Source organism: Apteryx rowi, unplaced genomic scaffold (assembly GCF_003343035.1).
Source record: "Apteryx rowi isolate R43461 unplaced genomic scaffold, aptRow1 scaffold_250, whole genome shotgun sequence".
NCBI lineage: Eukaryota > Metazoa > Chordata > Aves > Apterygiformes > Apterygidae > Apteryx > Apteryx rowi.
In genome coordinates this window covers 841,576-863,123 of record NW_020448864.1, presented here as the reverse complement: position 1 = coordinate 863,123, position 21,548 = coordinate 841,576, and the positions used below count along the sequence as shown (strand labels likewise).

At 34.4% G+C, this 21,548-nt stretch overlaps 1 protein-coding gene across 9 annotated transcripts in view; it reads right to left on the bottom strand.

The window, feature by feature from the left end:
• Window positions 1-21,548, bottom strand: part of POT1 (protection of telomeres 1) — an 82,644-nt gene that overhangs the window by 38,150 nt on the left and 22,946 nt on the right. For 8 of the 9 annotated variants that reach the window (XM_026066940.1, XM_026066942.1, XM_026066943.1 and 5 more), the window contains 3 exons: window positions 20,015-20,062; window positions 18,674-18,788; window positions 7,661-7,791 (listed from right to left, as the gene is read on the bottom strand). In XM_026066940.1, coding sequence (XP_025922725.1) covers window positions 7,661-7,791; window positions 18,674-18,788; window positions 20,015-20,062 — 294 coding nt within the window. Of the gene's footprint in view, window positions 1-7,660; window positions 7,792-18,673; window positions 18,789-20,014; window positions 20,063-21,548 lie in introns of those variants that run through there. The other variant, XM_026066948.1, reaches the window with a different exon arrangement.

The window sequence follows — 21,548 nt, the reverse complement described above, 5'->3', positions numbered from 1 at the left end:
TTCTTCCTGTTTGGCTGCATAGCTATCCAACACACAATGCAATGGCATCTAAGAGTCACTGGTCCATCATAACATGGATCCAGACCTGTCTGAATTGAACTATAGAGCTTCCAAAACTTGGAGGCATCTCATCGTAAATATTGTTTGCCATTTGAGCAGTGAAGGATTATACACAAAGGTTGCTTTCTCCTATTAAATGCTATTGCTTTATCAGTGCTTCTGACAGTTTAAATATGAAACAAAGCAGGAGCAGGTTGAGAAGGTGTCCTGGTAACAAATGATGTTTGTATGCCTCAGACCAACTAAATAAAACCCAACAGGATTTTCCTGAATTTTTTTATGGTATGAATGGCCTCAATAATATAATTCCTAAATGGCCCTTTCTATTAGGTGGAGTTACTCCCTTGTATTATGGACTGCTTGGAGAAAAATCAAAGTCCTGGATCTATGATGTTCTGTCCATCTCGGAGACTGTAGTCACTAAATGCAATATGCCATTTTCCCAGCACCACCTTTAAGAACACTGTAAATATATTGATGAGATCACCTATCATACTGTTCCACCATTGCTCAAACTCTTCTGAATTTTATTAGGAATTGCATGGAGCTAAGAAGAATCTAAAAGTTCAGGAGTATGACAATTGGAGATTTTTCTTACTAGCCCTCTCCAGACTTGGGAGCAACAGAACAACTTTAATCAAACATTTTTCAAAGCTAATCTGAAAAGCTATACCTTTAAAGTCAAAGATTAGCTCAGATTTATCCAGTGAGATGCACTTTGAATGTGAGTAAATAATCTTTCCTATGCAGAAAAGACACAGGGAGAACATATTTTTCAGGAATGTGTGGGTCTACAGGTAAGAAACAGGTATTTCTTTTATTTGCAGAGGAAACTCCATTACTGTGACAAAACTCCTAATTCAAGTCTGTGAGCCTTTTGTGAGGCATTGCCTGAAGAAGGCGAAAATTAACCCCTCCTAGGCTAGTGAGAGTTCCATGACGAATGCTAAACATGAACTCATTTCTTTCCCCTCCCCCAACAGGCAGTAGGTGTGAGGAAACCAAAAAACATATACCAAAAAAAGAAAGACAAAAAACAGGAGGACAGCAGCTGTGAAACTATATTTTCAACTAACAACAGAAACTCGGTCATGAGCAAGAGTCAGCTGAGAAAGTGGGAAACATTTGCTTTCCGTTCTGACATTCATGCAGTGCACAAGAGAGGGATGAGATAGGATGGGATGGAAAGGGGGAAAAAAAGAATATGAACACTGAAGACAAATTTCTATCTGAAAAAAACATTGCAAAATGATATACACAACCCATAGTGGAACATGCAAATGAACAAGCACTACAACAACAACAAAAATTATGAAGGCTCCTTGAATTGTTACTGACGTACTAACTTAACTTTTACTGCTCAAAAATGCTAGACAACTGAACCCAAGCCTTAACACCAATCAGTATTCTCAGATTAATTTCAGTTTAAAGGTTTGTTAGTTGTCACAGATGCTGCATTTATGAAAACAGTCTCCTGCCTCCCCAAAATTCCCAAATACTTTTGGAATGTTTTCTTATATTTTGTAAGTGTTTTCTCACACTAAGTATACTAAATCACAGTTTACACAAGTTTGTATAATATGGTATCCTGATTATATTTTCCTCATATTTGAATGTTAATATTGTAATCATAATATACACATAACTTCAGCTGTATGAATAGAGAGGTGGTACTGGAACAGACAACCAGTTTGAAATAAGTCAGTAAATAATCTGTGTCCAAATATAAATTACACCATTTTGAACATGTTTAACAACAAAAATGAATTACGAAAACTAGCTGCAGGCACCCCCTTATAAAACTGATAGTAATATGGAAGCAAAATGAATCTTTATGAAGATATGAAAAATACATCTAGCTATTAAGGCCAAAAATTAAAGCTATCCTCTACTATTCCTGAGAACTGCTGTCCTCAAAACATGATTATCAGAAATTTTTGCACTAATGGAATAGAAAGATGAAAACGAACAGTGCGTTGTACATTTCCTTTAACAGTTCACATGAACATGCTATAACTATTTTTGTCAACATATTATATACAAAAAGCATATATGTTTAAAACAGCTGAAATAATTTCCCTTTTGATAATCATTAAAAAAAGGGGAGGGGAGGCAATGTGATACTGCCTTTGGTATATTCCTCAGAGAAAGTGGCACAGTATATTGGAGAAGATTCTAGTAAAGAAATATATTATTGTATTTTGGAATATTTCCTAAATATTTAAGACTTAATGAACTCATCAACTAAAAGAACTCAGAAGAAAATTTCAGAAAACACATGCAAAGCACTAAGACTTCTAATTATAGTGGAACTCCTATCACTGTCTACAGTTAATGTTTCTTGACTTTTTTTTTTTCTAAAGAATGAATGCTTGTTTTTAATAACTTCATTAAAATTCCAAAGTGAATTGTATGCTTTAAATAATTGTTGAAGGGAAGCAAAAAACAACAGTAATACAAACACTTCCAAGAAAAAATGTTAGCTTCCCTGTGTTAAAAATAATCTTACAATTGTTTAGTAAATAATTTTACTTGCTTTCACTCTTCAGAGAAAGAATTTGAAAACAGGGTCTCCACTGTTGCTGTAGGCAACATGTTCTTTAATATCCTTTACAGTGAAGTCTCACATGTAACTTTGGCCAATTTTCTAAATTTTGACAACATTTACTCAGAAGACACCAAGAGTCTGGCAGCTCTCCCAAGATTTAATGGAAAGATTTAATCTTTCCTGAGATCCACCTTCTCCCAAGATTTTATATTCACTCCGTATGCTCTATACCTAAGCTGCTATCCTTATCAGTCAGGCAGCTATGGCCAGAGCTGACCAGGAGCAAGAACTGAGCAAACAGATACTTCTTCTCCTGTGTTTCTCAGCAGCTTCCATTTTGCAGCACGTAGCAAGGAAGAGGAAGCAACCAACTTTAATGGGACAAAATTGGAGTAGGCCAGTGGAAATACACTGATAAAAGAAACCCTGTAGCTGAAAACAGAAACGAGAAGGGCATTGTTACTGGAAATAATGGCAAGACTGGCCTAAAGACTGAGGCTAGAAACCTAGTGGGACAAATGCTGTTAAGTATTACTGGGTTGAGGAGAGTGATGCTCAAGGAGAAAGAGACAGGATAGGACTAGTAGGGATAGCAAAATAGAGGATGTGATTGATTCGTTTATGTTTTTATGAAGCAAAGCTTCATATGCTTAATATTTAGATTTCCAAGTATCAATCCTCTGTGAAAAGGCAAACAGCTTTGAAACTCACAAAAAAACCCAACGTATCTTATTCTTGTCAACTGACTCTGGCTATAGAGAGAATAACCACCTATGTCATGGATATAAGACATTTTTGCCCAAAGGAGAAATGCATTTATATAGTGAATCTAAAGATTTTGAACTACCTGAATATCAATATGACAGCGTGCAAGCAATGTGTTTTTTTTTCTTGCTGTTTTTCTCCTGTTTGTTATTCTAAAGATCTATGAAGTTGCATCCAAACTACAAAGTTAGAACATTAAAATTAAAACAAGTAGCATCCAAAGTTAGTAGGTGCCATAGTTACGTACATGCTTGCACATGTCATCTGTGCAAACACATTTCAGCTCATGGTATATTTATATTATGATATCCTGTTTCATAACCCTATTTTTCCACAGGACATTTTCCTATTCAATGCATGACTCAATATGCACAGTGGTGATAAATCAGAGCTGTGTAATGAAGAAGCTGTTGTCGGTAAGAGTCCTGCCTCATTCATTCCAGCAACTAGAGCCTATGTACTAAAGAAATCAAGTCACAAAAGTAAAAGAGGACAGTAATATCAAGATTACTATGATAGAAAGCCAGAGAATTAAGACGTCGATCTTTGTAATTGCTATGGAAATGTTAAACTGAAGAAGTCACATAAGCAAGTTTGTCATGAGAGGTCACTCGTTTGGTCTTCATCCTCCAAGAACTCAACTTGAATCACATAGGAACTGAGTTGTAGAAGTGCTGAGCACTCAGAGATACATTTGATATCAATAAATACTACCCTTTGAAAGTGTGAAGTGCTCTATGAGGCTGTGTATTCTGGACATAAACAAAAATAAAACACATCCTAGATAGTGATTGTCTAGACAGTAGGCACAAACTGAAACACAGGAAATTCCACTTGAACACAAGAAAACACTTATTGTGAGGGTGGTTGAACATTGGAACAGATTGCCCAGAGAGGCTGTGGAGTCTCCATCCTTGGAGATATTCAAAACCTGACTGGACATGGTCCTGGGCAACCTGCTCTAGCTAACTCTGCTTGATCAGGGGTGTTGGACAAGATGATCTCCAGAGGTCCCTTCCAACCCCAACTATTCTGTGATTGTATTGGACAATGTAGAGCAGAGAATTCTGAACAAGGTGAACACCTAAATAAGAATATGTTTTACTTCAATCTCACTTTTCTCGAATTCCTCAACAATAAAAATGGAAGTCAAATATCAATTCACTACACTGGAAGGGAGGATATAAATTGTTTGTGAATCACTTAGAGATAATAATGAATACTAAGGAAAAGCCAATGAAAAAATTAACAATTCTATCATCATGGCAGGGTTTGAATAATACAAGGGAGGCAGAACAAAAGCCAACACAACAAAAAGGATAAAATAACGCAGATTTAGTCGGTACCAGCAGGATTCCTCTTCCTGCTCTTTAACAGCTTAAGTATTATGCATTAAGTCTAAGGTATTAAGAGTTTCCATAGTGAACCAGAAAAGAGAGCTCCAAGAAAACTCCACTTGAGAAACTTCTTTGCTTTGAAGGTAAGATAGAGCCTAGACAATTAGATCCCAGGCCTAGCTTTTATATGGTTAAACACAGGCAAGATGAATCCCCTCCTAAATGAATACTCCTGTGCACTGGAACAGGGCATGGCTCTTATAATAAAATAAACAAATAAATAAATAAATATAAAAAGAAGCATGGCACCTTGCAGTTAAAAGACTAGCTAAACACATATGCACAGAGAAATTCAGCTTTTGCACACAAAACCCAAATTCCCAGCATCTCCTAAATCCCTGAAAATGAGACTTGCAGTATCTTTTGTGTGTAATACAGAAGATAAAAAGATTTAGTTGCTTGATAAAAAGACTCTCTATGACGACACACTTTTATTATTAAGGGAAAAGATTTCTTTCACTCACACTGTCATCTCTGCAGAGCACTGACTGGTTGAAGGCCCAAATACAGGACTAATTCACTAAGTATTATGATTCATTAGGCATCTTCATAAAAAATCATAAACAAGTATTTCAAGAAATATTAACAGAAATGTAATTAAAACTGGATAATCTTTCAAACCTGTTATCAAGACACTCAAAATTTTCATTTCCTGAAACAAATAGTGAACAAATAACATGATTCTCTACCCTGAGTAATCTCAACAGAATCCATTATATTATTATTATCTCTGAACCATAGGACCTTGCCAACACCTGTTTTACTACAAAGAGAATTTATTCATTTGCAGCTGAGAGTGTAGCAAGAAACAGTTGTTCTTAGAATGTGTTTGCAAGCAATGTCAACTCCTTGGAAGTCTTTAGAAAGCATTTTTGTCACACAGGATTATGAATATACACTGTGAGGACTATGTATACCCGCCCTCACTGGTAAAAACAGTTCTCACAGACTATAGCCTTTGTAACTCTCTATTCCTTTGCATTCAGCAAGCTAAGGGAGGATGATGAGGTCTGAAGAAAACAGGAGTGTAAATGATAAATTGTAGATAGTGTACTTAGAATCCTAATTAAAGATTTTTTTTTAATTCAGAGAAAGTGCACGTGAGAAAGGAAACATTAACAGAACCTGTCTGTTGAGAAATTAGACGCAGTAAAACATGATCTTGAAGACTAAGAACTAATTGATAAGGATTTTACAATGATTTCCTCAAAAACATGCCTTGTTCCCAAAATGAGGAAAACAATGAGGTTCCTCACACATGGTGGATCAACAGGCTTTGTTAATAAGCTTACATGAAAGATAAATAGCAGAGCTGAGACGCTATTAGGTTTGTGTAACACAGGACACTTGCATGATTTCCCTGAGAGTTGTCTTTTTGTTTTTAACCTGTTCTTCTCACTTCTCAAAAAGTTCACTATTAACCTACCACAGATGTGCAACTTTTCAATTCTTCTATTTTGATCACTCTCCTTTCTAGAATTGGTGTGTTTTTTTGCAAGAACTGCAGTAAAATACATATATTGTAAAATACATATTTTGATTTCAGAAGAAACAAATACATTTCTGCCTCTACTGAATTTCAGAAACCAGGATATCTGCACAACACTTATCCTACTGAATTCAGAGAGAATCTGAAATGTAGTGTAAGACTTCCCCATTCAAAGTCAAATCAATGAACTTCCAAGACTGGCAACAACTGGTTCTAGTTAGCAACATAAGTTTCAGAGTCTAAATCTAGTCTAATTTTACTGTAATTATATAAAAAAATGCCTGTAAGGAAGCTTTATATTAACTCTGAATTGGTTAGCTAGTTTTTCCTCTCAACTGTAAATATCTATAATATACATAAATAACTGATTCTCAAAACCAAAGACTATTTTGGAATCTTAAGTTCTTTCTTAATAATTTCAGTGGCACTAATCTCCATTACTGGATAAATCTTATCATTTTTTACCCTTAGTGCCAAATTCTTTTCTTTTCTCTCCTACTACAGGCTATCAAAACTGACATGCTCTGTACTATTGATCTTTACCCCTTTCATCAACATTTCATACAGTTCTAAATTTCCCAGAACTGTTTACTTACGTATCAAGTGTTTTTTTAAATGGCCTCTTTCAGGATATATTTTAATTTCTGCTATATTTATTTTAAGTAAACTAAAAAGATAATTACGTATAGTTAACTTGCACATTAATATGTAATATGGTAAAATCATTTCTTTGATACTGTTCTGCACTTCTTTCTGAGTATGGTGCAGCATTCTAAGACTCCCCTTCAGTGTCTCCGTACTGTACACGGTTGCAAACTAGCAGATGAAGTACCAGAGATATCAACACTATTTCCTTTGCAGCCTTTGATACAGGTAAATATTGGGCAAGGCAGGAAGACAAAGAAACAGTTAAGAGCATATTGCACTAACAATCCCAGTTAGGTCATATTTACTTGAGTAACTCTCTGGCTGTTCTAAACTGCTCCATGACAGAAGTTCAAGATCAATTGCTCATTTAATTCTAACAGTTTGAAGAGGAATAAATTATGCATATTTATGTCAGTTAAATTCTATACATCTATAAGTGTTACCAAGTCGTTTTTGTCAACTAGTTTAACAAATGTTCAAACAAAGTGAATGCTGTTCTGAAGCTGTCATAACTATGTCTAACACTTTTCTAAAGAGGGATAACAGATTAGTGATTTTTTTTTTTCTTAGTTCTAAATATTTGACAGCTAATTTCCAATTTTGGTCCAAAGCATAACCATAGCTCAGTTTTATCAATCAGTTGCTTTATCCAATGTCTGCATACTTGAATTTCAGTTTATGAAGAATTAAATTATCCCTAGAGTGCTATCTCTTATTGCAAAAAAGCAAGTGCATTAAAAAACTAGTACTTACCTTTATTCTATGAAATCGAACAATATCTCCAATTTTGTAAATTTTTGGAAGGGAATCTAGATTTCCACTAAAAAGAGTGCATGTTAACTTTGCATTTGATGGGTCCACAAGTGTTACAACTGAGCAGTAATCTGGAAAATATAAAAGTGTTTGAATGAGTAACAGGCATTATGGAGTGATTAATATTCTGATACCAAAGTTGGGATGAATGGCCAGATAGCCACATTTTTCTGCTATGATCAGCGTAACCCTTCCAAAAATCAGTTTAGTTACAACAGCCTAACAATAGAAGCATGGCCCTTTGTACAAATCATTATCACAAGTAGCTGAAAGTTAAACGGGTGATTAAGCACAAGCCTGTGAGCGAAGAACACACAAACTTTATTCTTCTGTCTGCGACAGGCACACTATTTTCTCAAGTCTCTATAAGATGGGAAGGATAGGTATATGTCCACTTGTATAATCCTTCTTTGAGATTTTTATCTTCCCTGTCTTCTGAATAGAAAATGAGCTCTACAAGTTCTAAAAGCAAATGAAAGCATAAATTACTTACCTTTCACTTCACCAAAATATACAAGCAAGATATATGCTGCAAGGATGCAGTCATAAAGTAGTACTCTGAAGGTAAAGTAAGAATCTGAAATGGGCCCTTTTAAAGTTAAACTTTGGTAACAGATTTTCACTTTCAACAGTAACCAACAAGATCAAACTCAAAACAAGTACACAGTTATGACAAAGCAAAATGGCCCAGAATACAGTAGTATCTGCAGATAACATAAGGAAAAAAAAAAAAAAGCTGTATTTTATAATTCAGGTTATAGAAGCATGTGTGTCCATACATCTTACAAACATAAAAGGGAGTGACAGTGCAAAGTGACAGTGTTTCATAGCGTGGGTAGACTGGTCAACCTGCCTAAGAACTTTTCAAATAACCAGTATCATCTTGGCTATGTATTTAAGAACTCTAACACCTGCAAATCTGGTCCTAGTTACTTCTAATCAAGAAGACAGAGTGCTTTTCAGCTGGATATTTATTATGCTGATATTTATTAAAACTTACAGTTAAGGGCTGAATCACAATTTTTTAAACAGAGAAGTAGAGCGATGACATCACAATGTATTATTTCTACCTTGATGTCAACCTTCAACTATACATTTATTTTGGATCATGAATGAAATGGTGCTGCTAACTGTTGTTCATTCTGACTAAAACAAGTACAAATCACAAGATCTGAATTACCTCAAATGCCTAGGCAACTCTCCGATTTCTTAATCTACTTTAACTCACATTTTTACTTTCACAAACCTCATTTAAGAGTACAAATTGTCATTGTAATTCTTAGTTGATTCATATTGCTATCTTGAGTACAAAATGCAGATGTATGGTCTAGAAGCAGGAACTCTACGTAAAGCATCCATTCACTCCTTCTGCTATAATCTTACTGTTGTATGCCCCTGTTAAAACAAAATGTTCTTTGCCAATTTTTATGTTGCATTTTGACAGCGGCCAACAGTAGAATCCCAATGCCCTAAAACAAAAGTAGTTATAACTCTTAGAAACAGGAAGACTCGCATCCATTCTCTTGAGGTACCAAGAATGGGAAAGCTGCTCAAGACAAATTCTCTAGACAAAGTAACGAAGACATGAACATAATGCAGCAATCAATATTAAAGAAGCAAAAGCACCAAACAATATTATCAAAGCAGAAGAATTATGAATTCTGTGCTAACTGGTATTTGAACAAACTACAGAAACTGACTATATAAAACTGAAACATGAAACCATTGATAAGAAGCTTCTTGTTTCCTAGTGGGACCTTTCTCAACTTTTATAATGGTGAAATTAAACACCAGAAGACTTTATAAATGAAGTTCAAAGATTTAACCAATCATTGCCACTTGACTTAAGATCTGCATAAACGATGTTTAGATGTCCATGTTGAAAATACATTCACCTTACAGAAATGTTAATATCAAATATTTCCGCTGGAACAAGGAAGCTACACAATTTTATTTAAACTGACACAGACTGTGACAGCATCATCAACCTATCATCTTTCAAAAGGCAAATATAGCTCTACTAAATTTTGTATGGTAGTATGAAAATAGCCTGTATCAAGTCCTATATTTCGTAAACATATAAACAACTGTGCAAACAATCAGAAAAACATTTCCTAATAAACTTGAAGTATGGGACATTTTTTCAATTCACAAGAAAACCCCAACCAACCAACCAACCAAAAAAGACAACAATGAACTTCCCTTAGCTGTATTGCTGCCAGCCATTTAGTGATAATGACACTAAGCCAGAGTTTGCATTTCTGGGAACTGAACAAAGGTGTTACACTAAACACTAAAACAGAGTTGATAATATCTCCAACACACATTTTATAAAGAGACAGAAACAAATGATTTGTTGCTAAACAACTTTGAGAAAGGGAATATCAATCTACTAAAACTGACAGATTTGCATTATACAAAAAGCTATAGGAAGGCAGTCAATAGGACACAAGCGTCATGTGCAAACTCAAGTTGAACAGATTCCCCAGACATGAGGAAGATAGATCTGTCAGACTGGATTAAAATATATGCTTGTCTGTCCACTGACTTCAAAAGAAATACTCTGCTGCATCTGGCAAATATGCCCTTTAATACTTAAGGTAAAGCTTAAATGTAAAAGTTCAAACTCTATAACAATTTGAGTGAAAAAGTGTTAAAAGATATCTGAAAAAGGCTTACTAATACAAATAAACCTAATTTTCTTACAAATGTAAGAACTGTAGTATTTCCATAAAAAGGGTGTTTTTTTTCTCCTCCCAATTACTTTTAAATAGCCTCAATAATGATATATTCTAATCTATTACACTTAGACATGTCTAAACATCATTCTTCTGCACATCACTGCAAAAGACTCCAGAAAGGTGTCAGATGATCACCCAGTCTGGTGTTCTGTGCTAAGATGGACATGAAATCAGTGGCTGACTGGAAACCGCAAGTATCTACTATTATAGTAGAAAGAGGGGTGGTTTTATCTCATTGGTTATGGATTCTAACTTAAAAAATAGCAGCACAATATTATGTTCAAAATGAGCCATAAAGAGAAAAAAGAACCCATACAGTTCATAGATTTACATTCTCGTGAAGACACAGGATAATGCATTACAATGCATGGACATTACCCAACATAGAAACCTAAAGTGAAATAACAAAAACCCCTCCGCACTAAAATTGTGATTACTGTGTGATGCTGCGATTATATAACCTGGTCAGCTTCATGAGAAGGGGGAAAAAGTCAACACTCCCCCTCCATTTTCTGTGCAATTAGCATAGTCAAAAGACCAATATTCACTATACTCAAAGTAGTATAAAATATTATGTTTGCTATATAATCAGGGAGCACCTCCTACACAATATAGGCTCTCCATTTCACTGATTATAGACTTCTCTTCTTAACTATGACCTCAAAACATCACTTTGACAATAAACCTAATTAAAATAAAGCTCTTCAAGAACAAAGCATACAGACTGATTTTCTATTAAAGGAATTCGTATCCAGCAAGTCCTTTTTGAAGGTGAAAAATGAAAAGTCACCAAGACTTCCTTTTTCAGCTGCAATGTGAAAATTGCTTTCTGTTCTCCAAAGCAGCATTACAGTTCAGTGATTGAATTCACTTTTCTGCACAGATAAAAAGCGCCCAATTCTAAACAGCACTGCTGAATTTATTTAATGCCATAGTGTTACAGGAAGCTATAATAAACGTTATTGCTCAAACATTTTTTCTTTTTACAGTACACTTTTCCTTGAAGAAAAATCCCTCAGTTTTTTAGCTTACCAAGATAAAATTAAAAAAAAAAAATTAAATATTAAATATTAGGGAAAATTTTGCTTTACTAGATAAATCTGCTCCACTGATAACTTCCTTGAGAAAAGGAAATATTACAGTTGGTAATTTTTACTTGCAAAAATTTAGCTTAAAAATATGACAACAGCTGTACAGTTGAACAAATTTACATACTATAAAAGAAAGCTTTTACATTTTTAGTAATATTTTGTCTGGTTCAATATAAATCTTGAAGATTAATAACTCTCCATTAATAATTAAAGGTAATCTTAAACAATTCATCTAATTTCTTCAGCATGATTCAGTGCAAATTGCAATGGAGTTTTATTATAGAGACAAAAACTGCTGGTACTTCCAAGTTAAGTCCTTAATGAAAGAAGCCAAGATACATAAAATATAAACTGCAAAAAATATACAGAAGCCTTTCTTTTACTTGCATATTGTGCAATATTCAGATCAAGAATATTTAAAGTAATGAAGGTAGTACTGTTTTAAAAGTAAAACTAAAATATTGTCAACAGTTTATTAGTAGAATTTTCCTAATCAAATTATTGTTACAGTCGCTCTTAAACAGTATGAATTAAAATCTCCATAGTTTAGGACCTGCCTGCTAAGAAAAAAAAAAAAAAAAAAAGATATATATATATACTCTTACAAGTACAAACAGACCACAGTGAAATTAATTTCTTTATTCTCAAATAAGTAAGTTCTATATACCTGTTTCAGAGAAGTGATCAGCTGAAGCAATACCTCAGCACAAACAATGTGAAAATGCACAGACCACACAGAACTCCAAACTGCACCTACGGCTGTAGGATGCCTGTAACACCTCAGAACTGGTATTTATGAAAATAACGAGGAGAGAGAAGCCATGTTTGCTTTAAATGGGAAGCAAGCATATAGTAAAGCAGCTGTCTTATATGCTTCTTACACCCTTTCAAATTAGTCCTTACTGTTCTTTAGAAAGACTACCTTAGTATCAATAAAATTCCAAATCAAGATCGGTAGAAAATTACATTAACTACATTGACAATGTTGATCTCCAACTTCTAGGTCCTGAGTTCAAATAAGTGAAATATGAATGCTTTGTAGTTCTGTTAATGGTAATAGCCACTGAAAGGCTAAAGGCTCCTGAGCTGTGATGACAACTCAAGTTTCACTCTTCAGATTTCAGCTTTTTGTAAATGCCTGAACATTCCCGCTCTTTTATGAAGCGTTATGTCAGTCACTAGCATACTCAAGAAGTCAGCAGCTCTGTACAGACTACAGATATCAGAAAAAAGATACACCTTCACGTAAAAATTTATCTTCCAGTCCTCATGCGAAAAAACAGAAGTGCTGCAAAAGCTGCTGCAGATGAACAGTTACTTATTTTGTAGGAAAGCATTCAGTATTCATCCGTTTAAGAATCAGTATTTTGGTTTTCCTGAGGACTTCAGCAATTCATAACAAATAAAAATACTCTATACGTTTCTCTTCCACTTGATATAGTGTGCTTGTATAAAAATTTTTTAAGGTAGAAAGCATTGATCAAATAAAGATTAAAACACCAAACCCCATTTTGTGCAATTGTATATGACTAACATTCAAGCGAAGAAAACACTATCCTGGATCAAAAACTTCCTCCTCCAAAGAGATAAAAAGATTGCTGGTAATGAAGGACTCAGAGATTATCTTCTGTTCCTTATATTACAATAGTTAAATATATATATATAGTAGTGAACTATTCTCTTAAAACTACACCAACCATTAATATTGCTTTAATAGTGAGGCCAATCAATACACAAATGTCTTTGTACTAAAACTAAGCAGCTGAACCAACTGACTTATCAAGTATGTTCAACATGATATAGGAAGAAAAATCATACATGTATGTGTGTATATATATTCACACAGAAACATATGTATGTATATATATACATACACAGTGCAGAAGTCCAAACAAAAACTCCAAAGATTCAAACTGAAGATGTTTAATATAGCTTGTTATTTCTAACATGGCAATCCACTTAAGAGATACTCACACTCAGAAACGACCAGAAGTATGAACAGATGCTTTAATAACAATGTTTGTAAATTGCAGATCGGAGTAATGGTCTTGAGATTTCTTTCCATTAGCTATTTACTCATCTGTTTAATTTTTCATTTTTCTTCTAACATTTTTTGAGTTTTATCTTCAATATTAGAAGATAAGAAGCACTGATTATTAAAAAAACAAAACAAAACAAAACAACCAAACACACGCAAAACCCACTGTGAGCAGCAAGGAAAATAATATTACCTAACACTACGTGCCAGAAATTAAATTACTATCATTACCTTTACAGTAGTTTTCTTTCTGTGCTGCAAAAATTAAATACATCCTCAATAATTTGACTTGGGGAAAAAAACTGTAGTTTAAAAAACAAAGTATTGCAGATTTCTCTGAGTCTGTTTCCTCACAGACAGAATATCAGATACCACAACGGTAAGTGATTGGTCTGTTTTGCATTCTAAATTTAATTTACTATTACTTATCAAAGATTACGCACAGGTTACAGTTTAAAATAACGTGTTTTTTTCAGGTTTTAAAATAATTCTGGGCTTAGAACGTTGATGAACTGAGCTCAAGATCAAAAAAAATTCATGAAATTTAGCCCTTCAAAATACTTTTGAGAATTTGACTTATGGTTCTTAAACTTGTTTTGGACATAAAGTGATCCAGTTACAGACAGTTTGGCTTGGAACTGTTCAAAGTTTTTAAAAGTGTACTTTTTGGATATGTTAACTTTTAATAATTTTGATTCTGAAAAATATTTTGCAAAGATAAAATAGTTACTGTCCACATGCATGTGTGGGTAGGCTGAAATGGGATCTTAAATCAACATGTGACATATGAATATACTGCATACATCTGAGAGAACAAACTAGATGGAGGTTTCCCCAGGAAAACTGGACATTACTTTTATGACTTACTATTTACCAGCAGCAAGGATTCTTCCATGCATTATGGAAAATATGGATTAATTTCTGCAAGCAGTAACAGAAAGGGTTAAGGAAGCAGTTGTCACATTGTCACTTCCCAAAAGTTTCATGGTCAATTCATATAATCTCTGTAATTGGACACAATAAAGGCGGAGGCAGGAAGAATCCTTTTTTTTTTTTTTTTTTTTTTAAATATTTGCTATTTCTATTCCAGCTAAATTCTTGAGATGTTCTTGGTGTTAAGGGAGGGTAGAGAGGTGAGAACCACCTAAAAAAAAACAAAAAAACCACCTCTTAAATTGTTGGGAAATCTAGAAAATTCAGAACACAATTTTGAACACTTCCAACAGACCTTCCAGCAGACAATTAAGAGGAAATTAATCTTCTTACAGAAATCCATCTGCCTGTTGTGTCAAAAAGGATCCAGAGTATATCTTTGAACAGTTCAAAACAGATTAAATTTTCATGTACATACATTCCAAACCACATGCCCTGAGCTGAAGCATCCTCAATTAAAACAATTTCCTGTGGCATATATAATAAGTTGATGATCATAATGAAAACTCTTTTCATTCATCATTGTTTTATCCTCAGCCTCATGGCAATTAAGATGAAGAGCATTTAATTGCAGATTATAAATATATAAACTGGCAAGACCAAATTAGGTGCCCAGTTCTCACTTGCTTTCAGTGGGAACAGAATGCAAAGCTTCAACCAAAAGCTTTAACACCTGTAAGACTGACTAATATCTCATAGCTAGGGACATATCTACACAGTGAATAAACACCTATACGGATGAAGTACTGTGGCTCCATTGCCCATGCTTCTAGCAGGGACCAGCTTAAAGACATATAATTCTATTAAAACAATATGAGAGAGAAAATGTATTAGTGCAGGCCTGTGCCGGATTTAATGCGACTGCAGAATTTCCTGACAAGAGCCATTTCATGCCCTACCAATTCAGAACAATTCAGAGAAAGCATTGAGCTTTTTGCACCCTTTAAAGTAGATGTAACCTCAGATTGCATGAAAAATATTGAAATATTTAACTGGAATAGTAAGTACTTCTACACCAAAATCCAAATCAATTAAAACTATTTTAAAGTAAGAGAGTTTGATGATCAAGTAGCAAGTGAGTTGCAATTGCAGCAAGTGATAGTAAGAAATGAAGTTTACAAAACACTAGAGCAGAACCTTAAACAAAAAAGTTCACTAAAGCTTGATGTTGATGAATAAAAAATCCACCAGCACTCCAAGCTACTTGGCAATGTGTGTTAAATATCAGCTACTAGAATTCACTATTTGAAAACGAAAGTCAAAAACTGAGCAGAAGTCCTGACCTGTTCCTCCCATTCGAACAATGCTGGTAGCTGCTACTCTTAGAACTATTGCATTCATTGGCAGTTCCTACCATTAGCAATGACACTGTGTGTAATTTCACTCCTCTCTCCTCCCATGGTTTTCTGCCCAGGAGCAGCCACTCCTTGAAGATATGCAAAGTGATGTTTCTAGGGTCTCAGCAGAACATGAAGGTATTCCAGAAAGGATATGATTACAATTAAACACATATACACATATTGACTTGGAGATGTGATTCCCAGACACATCAGCCATTGTTTCTCATTGTGGTTAACTACCAGTATTTTTGAAGCTTTGTCCCTTGAAAACATGCTATTCCTTGAATCTAACTTACCACTAAATAATACAAAAAAGACTGTATGCAAGCCAGTACATATCCCAACAAATGTTAAGATTAAACTGTACTCTATAAACTCTTATATTTCTTATATTTTTACTTATATTTTATACTTACTTATATTTTATATTATATTTCACTGAAGGAAATGAGAAAAAGAAACAATAGGGCATAATATATAGTGTGTTTCTAATTTTTGAGGGACAGGAAAGAAGAACACAAACTTTTTTGTTTAAACATAAATATTATGCCATGAGATGTATCTACAAAGTGTGTTCATACATAGTGACTTTAATGTAACTAGATTTGTTCTATATGCACTATACTTCATTCATCTACTGGGCCTCCGTAACACAGTCTATTAAAAAAAAATTGAAAAGTTTAATTTATTTCTACCCTTCAACTCTCTCCCTAAATAAACAAAATTGTTACTTTATGATTACTAGGTTATGACACAAAGCAACACTATATTTAATTATGTTGAAAGTTCTCATGATATCATGACAAAGAATCACACTGCATTTTAAGTACTGAGAAACTGTCCTGAAGCTATTTCTTTTTATCTTCAATCTCTCTCTGATGAATTAGTGTAGCTAGCTTAGCAATAAGCCTTTGCTCAGGAAGACTTAGTGTAGCATTTTCGCTACATTAAGGAACCAGCACTGACAAAGACTTAATCTAAGTAATAAGTAAGGGTACAAGTAATAAGAGGTTGCCTTAGGTCTGCACTAGGATTTTCTATCCTCACCTAGCATTATTTACCAGTGAAAAAATTCAAGTATATTAGACTGCTGGAAAGTTTTCTGTACAGCTCCTTCTCCACTCCTTTCTTTCTTCTTTAGACTATAAAGTTACAGGAAAACAAAGCATGAACTTATAAAAAAAGCACAATAATTGTCAAAAACTAGTTTATACCTTATAAAGAACGCTTACTTTTTAAATGAGCTGGAATACCACACGTACCATACCAACACTTTCAAAACACCCATGCTTTCCGAATGTTGTGGTGGAAGATACAGTTCCACAGGAGAATCGTGCACTCTTGTATAAATCACTATACATGAGTAAAGCTTCACCAGAGAAGGCTGACACATACTTTGCATTGATAACTGAACTAAGCTTTGCTCCTATCAGAATGGATAACATAATTGCTCTGTTCCATAAAGGCAGACCGATGGTCTTGAATTCTTCCAACTACTATGATAGCATAGCAGAACATTTCAACTATTTTTTGCCTTGAATTGCTACATGCAAGAGGTCTAAGAGCTTTACACAGGATCCACAAACCTGGTCGGTATCAAGATTACCTGTGGACTACCACAGGAACCAGTATTTCATGGCAGCCTTTCCTTCAAGTCTTTCTTAAAAGTACACTACCAGATGATGAAAAAGCTTTACCTCCTTGAAAGCCTAGGACTTGCATGGGGCAGTTGCACTTGTTAACAGATTAGGAGGTAGCAGATTCAGGTATGCAGATTCTAATACTCTTGCTCACAGTGAACCTAATTTTGTTTAAGTAGTCCTACTGTCCCTGCCAGATATCCATCATTGAGAAAGACTTATTCTAGGAACAAAAGGTGAGTTACACGAAAGAGAGAGGACAACTGTTCCACTAACTTACTTTGTATATTTTTAAGACATTAAATATAAAAATACAATCTGATGTCATTTAAAAATATTGAAATTTTCACTGAAAATCAGTTATTTGCATAAAAGTTCTCCAACATACTTATTTCAGATTCTCTGATTTTAGAGAATGAATATCTAGCCAAATTCGTGGCTATTGAGATTATTCAAGAAATTGGTACACACACAAATTAGACCATAAAAATGAACAGTCATCATAACAGCAAATTTCTTTTTTGTTCAATTAGAAATACCATCAGGAAAAGAAAATCTTTAAAAATTCACACTAAATATATAATAAGTAGAAAAATACTTTATTTCACCCTAAATCAAATAACAAATACTACTTCATAATCTAATGCAGCAGGGATTGCATCCGCCTTTGTGTTTACCAAGAATTTAGCGAAATGGTGCAGCCTTCCAGCAAAACTAGCACAATCAGTAAGTGTTTACATCATAGGCAAAATTAATGATTCAGTTGCTGAACAGCTGCTCTAAGTAACAAACATGCTGGCATCACATTTATAGCATACCATAACAAGATTTATTGTTAAAATCTCAAGGGAGAATGACACAGCTACAGAATAATCCCTTCCCACAAGGGAAGGTGCAGGATTTCTGGACTTTCAAGTCCTTTTCCCTGTTTTATATTGATGGGATTAGCTTGATAAATACCTTCTTCTTCATCTGCTGTCTCCACTAGCATGTCTAAACTGAATCAGATGCCCCTTACCTGTCTGTTATTCTGTTCCCTGGATGTTAGCTGAGAACTGTGGTCAAAGGGTCACCAGAATTTTTGTAATTCTTGTTTTAAACAAAAAATAACAATAGCAGCTCTGTTCAGCAGAAAGAGATTTTAAATCTTCTTTTGGAAAAAATACATACCAGTTCCTTTGCTTACATATGGAGGCTTGAAGAATTTCACAATGCCATACAAATTCACTACAGTTCCATCTTTAAGATGATTCAGAGGCGTATACACATATTTTGGTGCAACAGACTGGAAAGACATGATAAAATTTGTGGAGAGAAAAAAATTTATTCAAAACAAACCTTCATCTAGAATTCTGTCCACCCATCAACAGCCACCCTCAGATATGTTTTACCTTGTCTTAAAAAATAATAATACACGTTATCTAATTTTTTCCCTCTTGGGTGTCCTGGGTAAGATTCTATTTTATCCACTTTAAACTCTCTAAAGATAGATAGATAGATAGATAGATGTATATAGTTTTCTTTCCTCCCCACAGGCAATGAAGCATCTAAGACCTATTTGATTTCCATTTCTTTCTGTGATTACTTCCTTGCTATAAACTAATCAGTCAATTCAACTAAGGTTGAACATACCTGTCTAGGTGAATAAAAGTCATGATAATAAAGGATGTTGGAAAGTAATTTTTTACTGATTGATTTTAACAACTCCATCCAAAGGGCTTTTAAAAGCTGAAGCAGCACATACATGAAAGATTTCTCAGCAGAGTCATTGCACAGAATCTCACAGCCATTGTACAAGTCTATTAAAATAGCACATTTGGAGCACTAAAGAAGTTAAGGACTACTTTCTACTAAGGACTATTCTCCCCTCAACTTAAGGTTACATGATATGCTGATTAGCTTCTTTAAAAGAACACCAGTTTTCTCAAACTAATTTGAAAAGTCTGTTTTTCAATTACTGTAACAGGAAAAAAAATTTAAAAAACCTCTGTAAAACTGACACAAAGCCAAGCTGTATCTCCAGTACTGAACCTTAAAACTTAGGATAAACTCTCATATGCCAATGTCTATGCCTTTAATATGCTGTTTCCCCTAGATTTTTAATTTAGGCAAGCAAAGTGGTGTTCCAAATAGTAAATGTGAAGACCAGCATGTGAAGACCAGTACAAAAAGACTGATTTTAAATCAAAGGAAGATACGTACTTTTCCATTTTTTAAAGCACAAGCACACATTTTTCATAAGAATTGAAGTTTCCTTTCCAGCTTATATTTCCTAAAACAAAATGCAGCCTATCTTGAGATCTAGATGGAAACTATACTGCACAAGTAGTACTTTATCATATTTTATTCTATTTTCCTGACATATTATTTGCAAAATTAAGAGCTAAATAAGTGGCTGCTGGGATAAGAGTAGGAAAGGAAAATAAACAGGAAAGAAAAAGATTTCCACATTTTTATTTACAAGCAGTTAAAGTCTCAAGCAGTTTAAAGATATCTAGAAGATAAACTCACCACAGATGCAGTTTCTGAAGCAGCACTTGTGCTCCGTTTAGTATAAATCTGAGGAGGAAAAAAAATAGCAAACTCACTGATTACAAAATCGAAGGCAATACAAATATAACAAGATTTGATGATGCTAAAGCAAATATTACAGAGACTCTTTACTTTTCAATTGTTCTACCTGAAATAGCAAAAAATAAACCAAATACTTTTGCTATTTGAATCAACTTTGACACTACAAAGAGTAAAATTTTTATCCTACAGAAAAGAAAGAATAGCTATTCCCATTATATTCGGGTAACAGCTACCTTGAATAACATAAACATTTTAGAAATTAGAAATGTATTTGGTTGAATGTAAGTCAGGTCAGATTAGTAAAGTCACCATTCAGAAGACTGAGGCCAAAAATTCAATATGATACTAGCAACTTGCTTAAGAAAGAACGTAAACAGTTTTAGGTTTTGTTCATTTCAATGCTTAAAACAGGCCTATTCTCAGTGAGTCTTGTTTAAAAGGTCAAGGTAAATTCACAACAAAATGGCATACATTCTCCTCCAAAAGAGTTGCTACGTCTGGCTACAGTGAGGCTGGCTCTAAGAGCTTATCTTCAGAGCAAGGTCTTTTTCAGAACCAGCAGTGGTGACTCGACCAACATCCCACCCCAACACAGACCCACCCTGGAATGAGAAACTCAGGGCCCAGCTGCCCTCCAGATGCAAGAGCAGATCTCTTTGGCAGGCAGCCTTCCTGCCTGCCTGCCAGACACAGGGGCCCATGGCACAGCCACACACTGGCACGGCAGAGCAGGATCCTGTCAGGGATCTGGTATTGCTCTCCACCCTCAACTTCATTCCTGAAGCCAGATTTCCTTCCACTTATTTGTTTTAAACAGGCTTATAAATAGTTATAATTGAGAAAGTGAAGTACACAAAAGCTTAGAACATTTGTATTAATTTTAAGCAGTCAGTGTCTGTGTCAGTAATTTAAATGCTACAAATTCCATTCTATAGTCAATGGAGAAAGACATGCTGCCAAGACAATCAACACATTCAGGGCACTGCATCTCTTCACTGGCTTTAGATTGTACGTCATGAAGTCCTGCCAATACTCAACTTGGGAAAGCACCTGAAGTCTAGGTAAAATGATTCTCGACCACATTTGCTCAGACTCAGGGTACAGTTGTACTGTATTTGTTTATGACTGCCCCAAACAATTTGTACTGTAACCTATTTTAATTGTCATTAAAATGCATTTCAGCCTTTAATTATTCACAGAGGTAAATTCCAGAAAAATATCTTTCTGAAATAAAAAAATATATATATTTTCTTTAACTTAAAATTTTTGGTCAGACAGCAATCATACAGACAAAATTTTGAACCTTGACTTTTGCACACAATTTATTTTAGTAAGACTCTTATATGTGATTTTGTGTTTAAGCTTTTATTTCTAAGTTTATTTCAAAATCTGGATGGTTAGACTCACTGTATTCACCATAGTATATTCCACCCGTCATCCCCTTAACTAACTACAGGTTTCCAAATGAAGG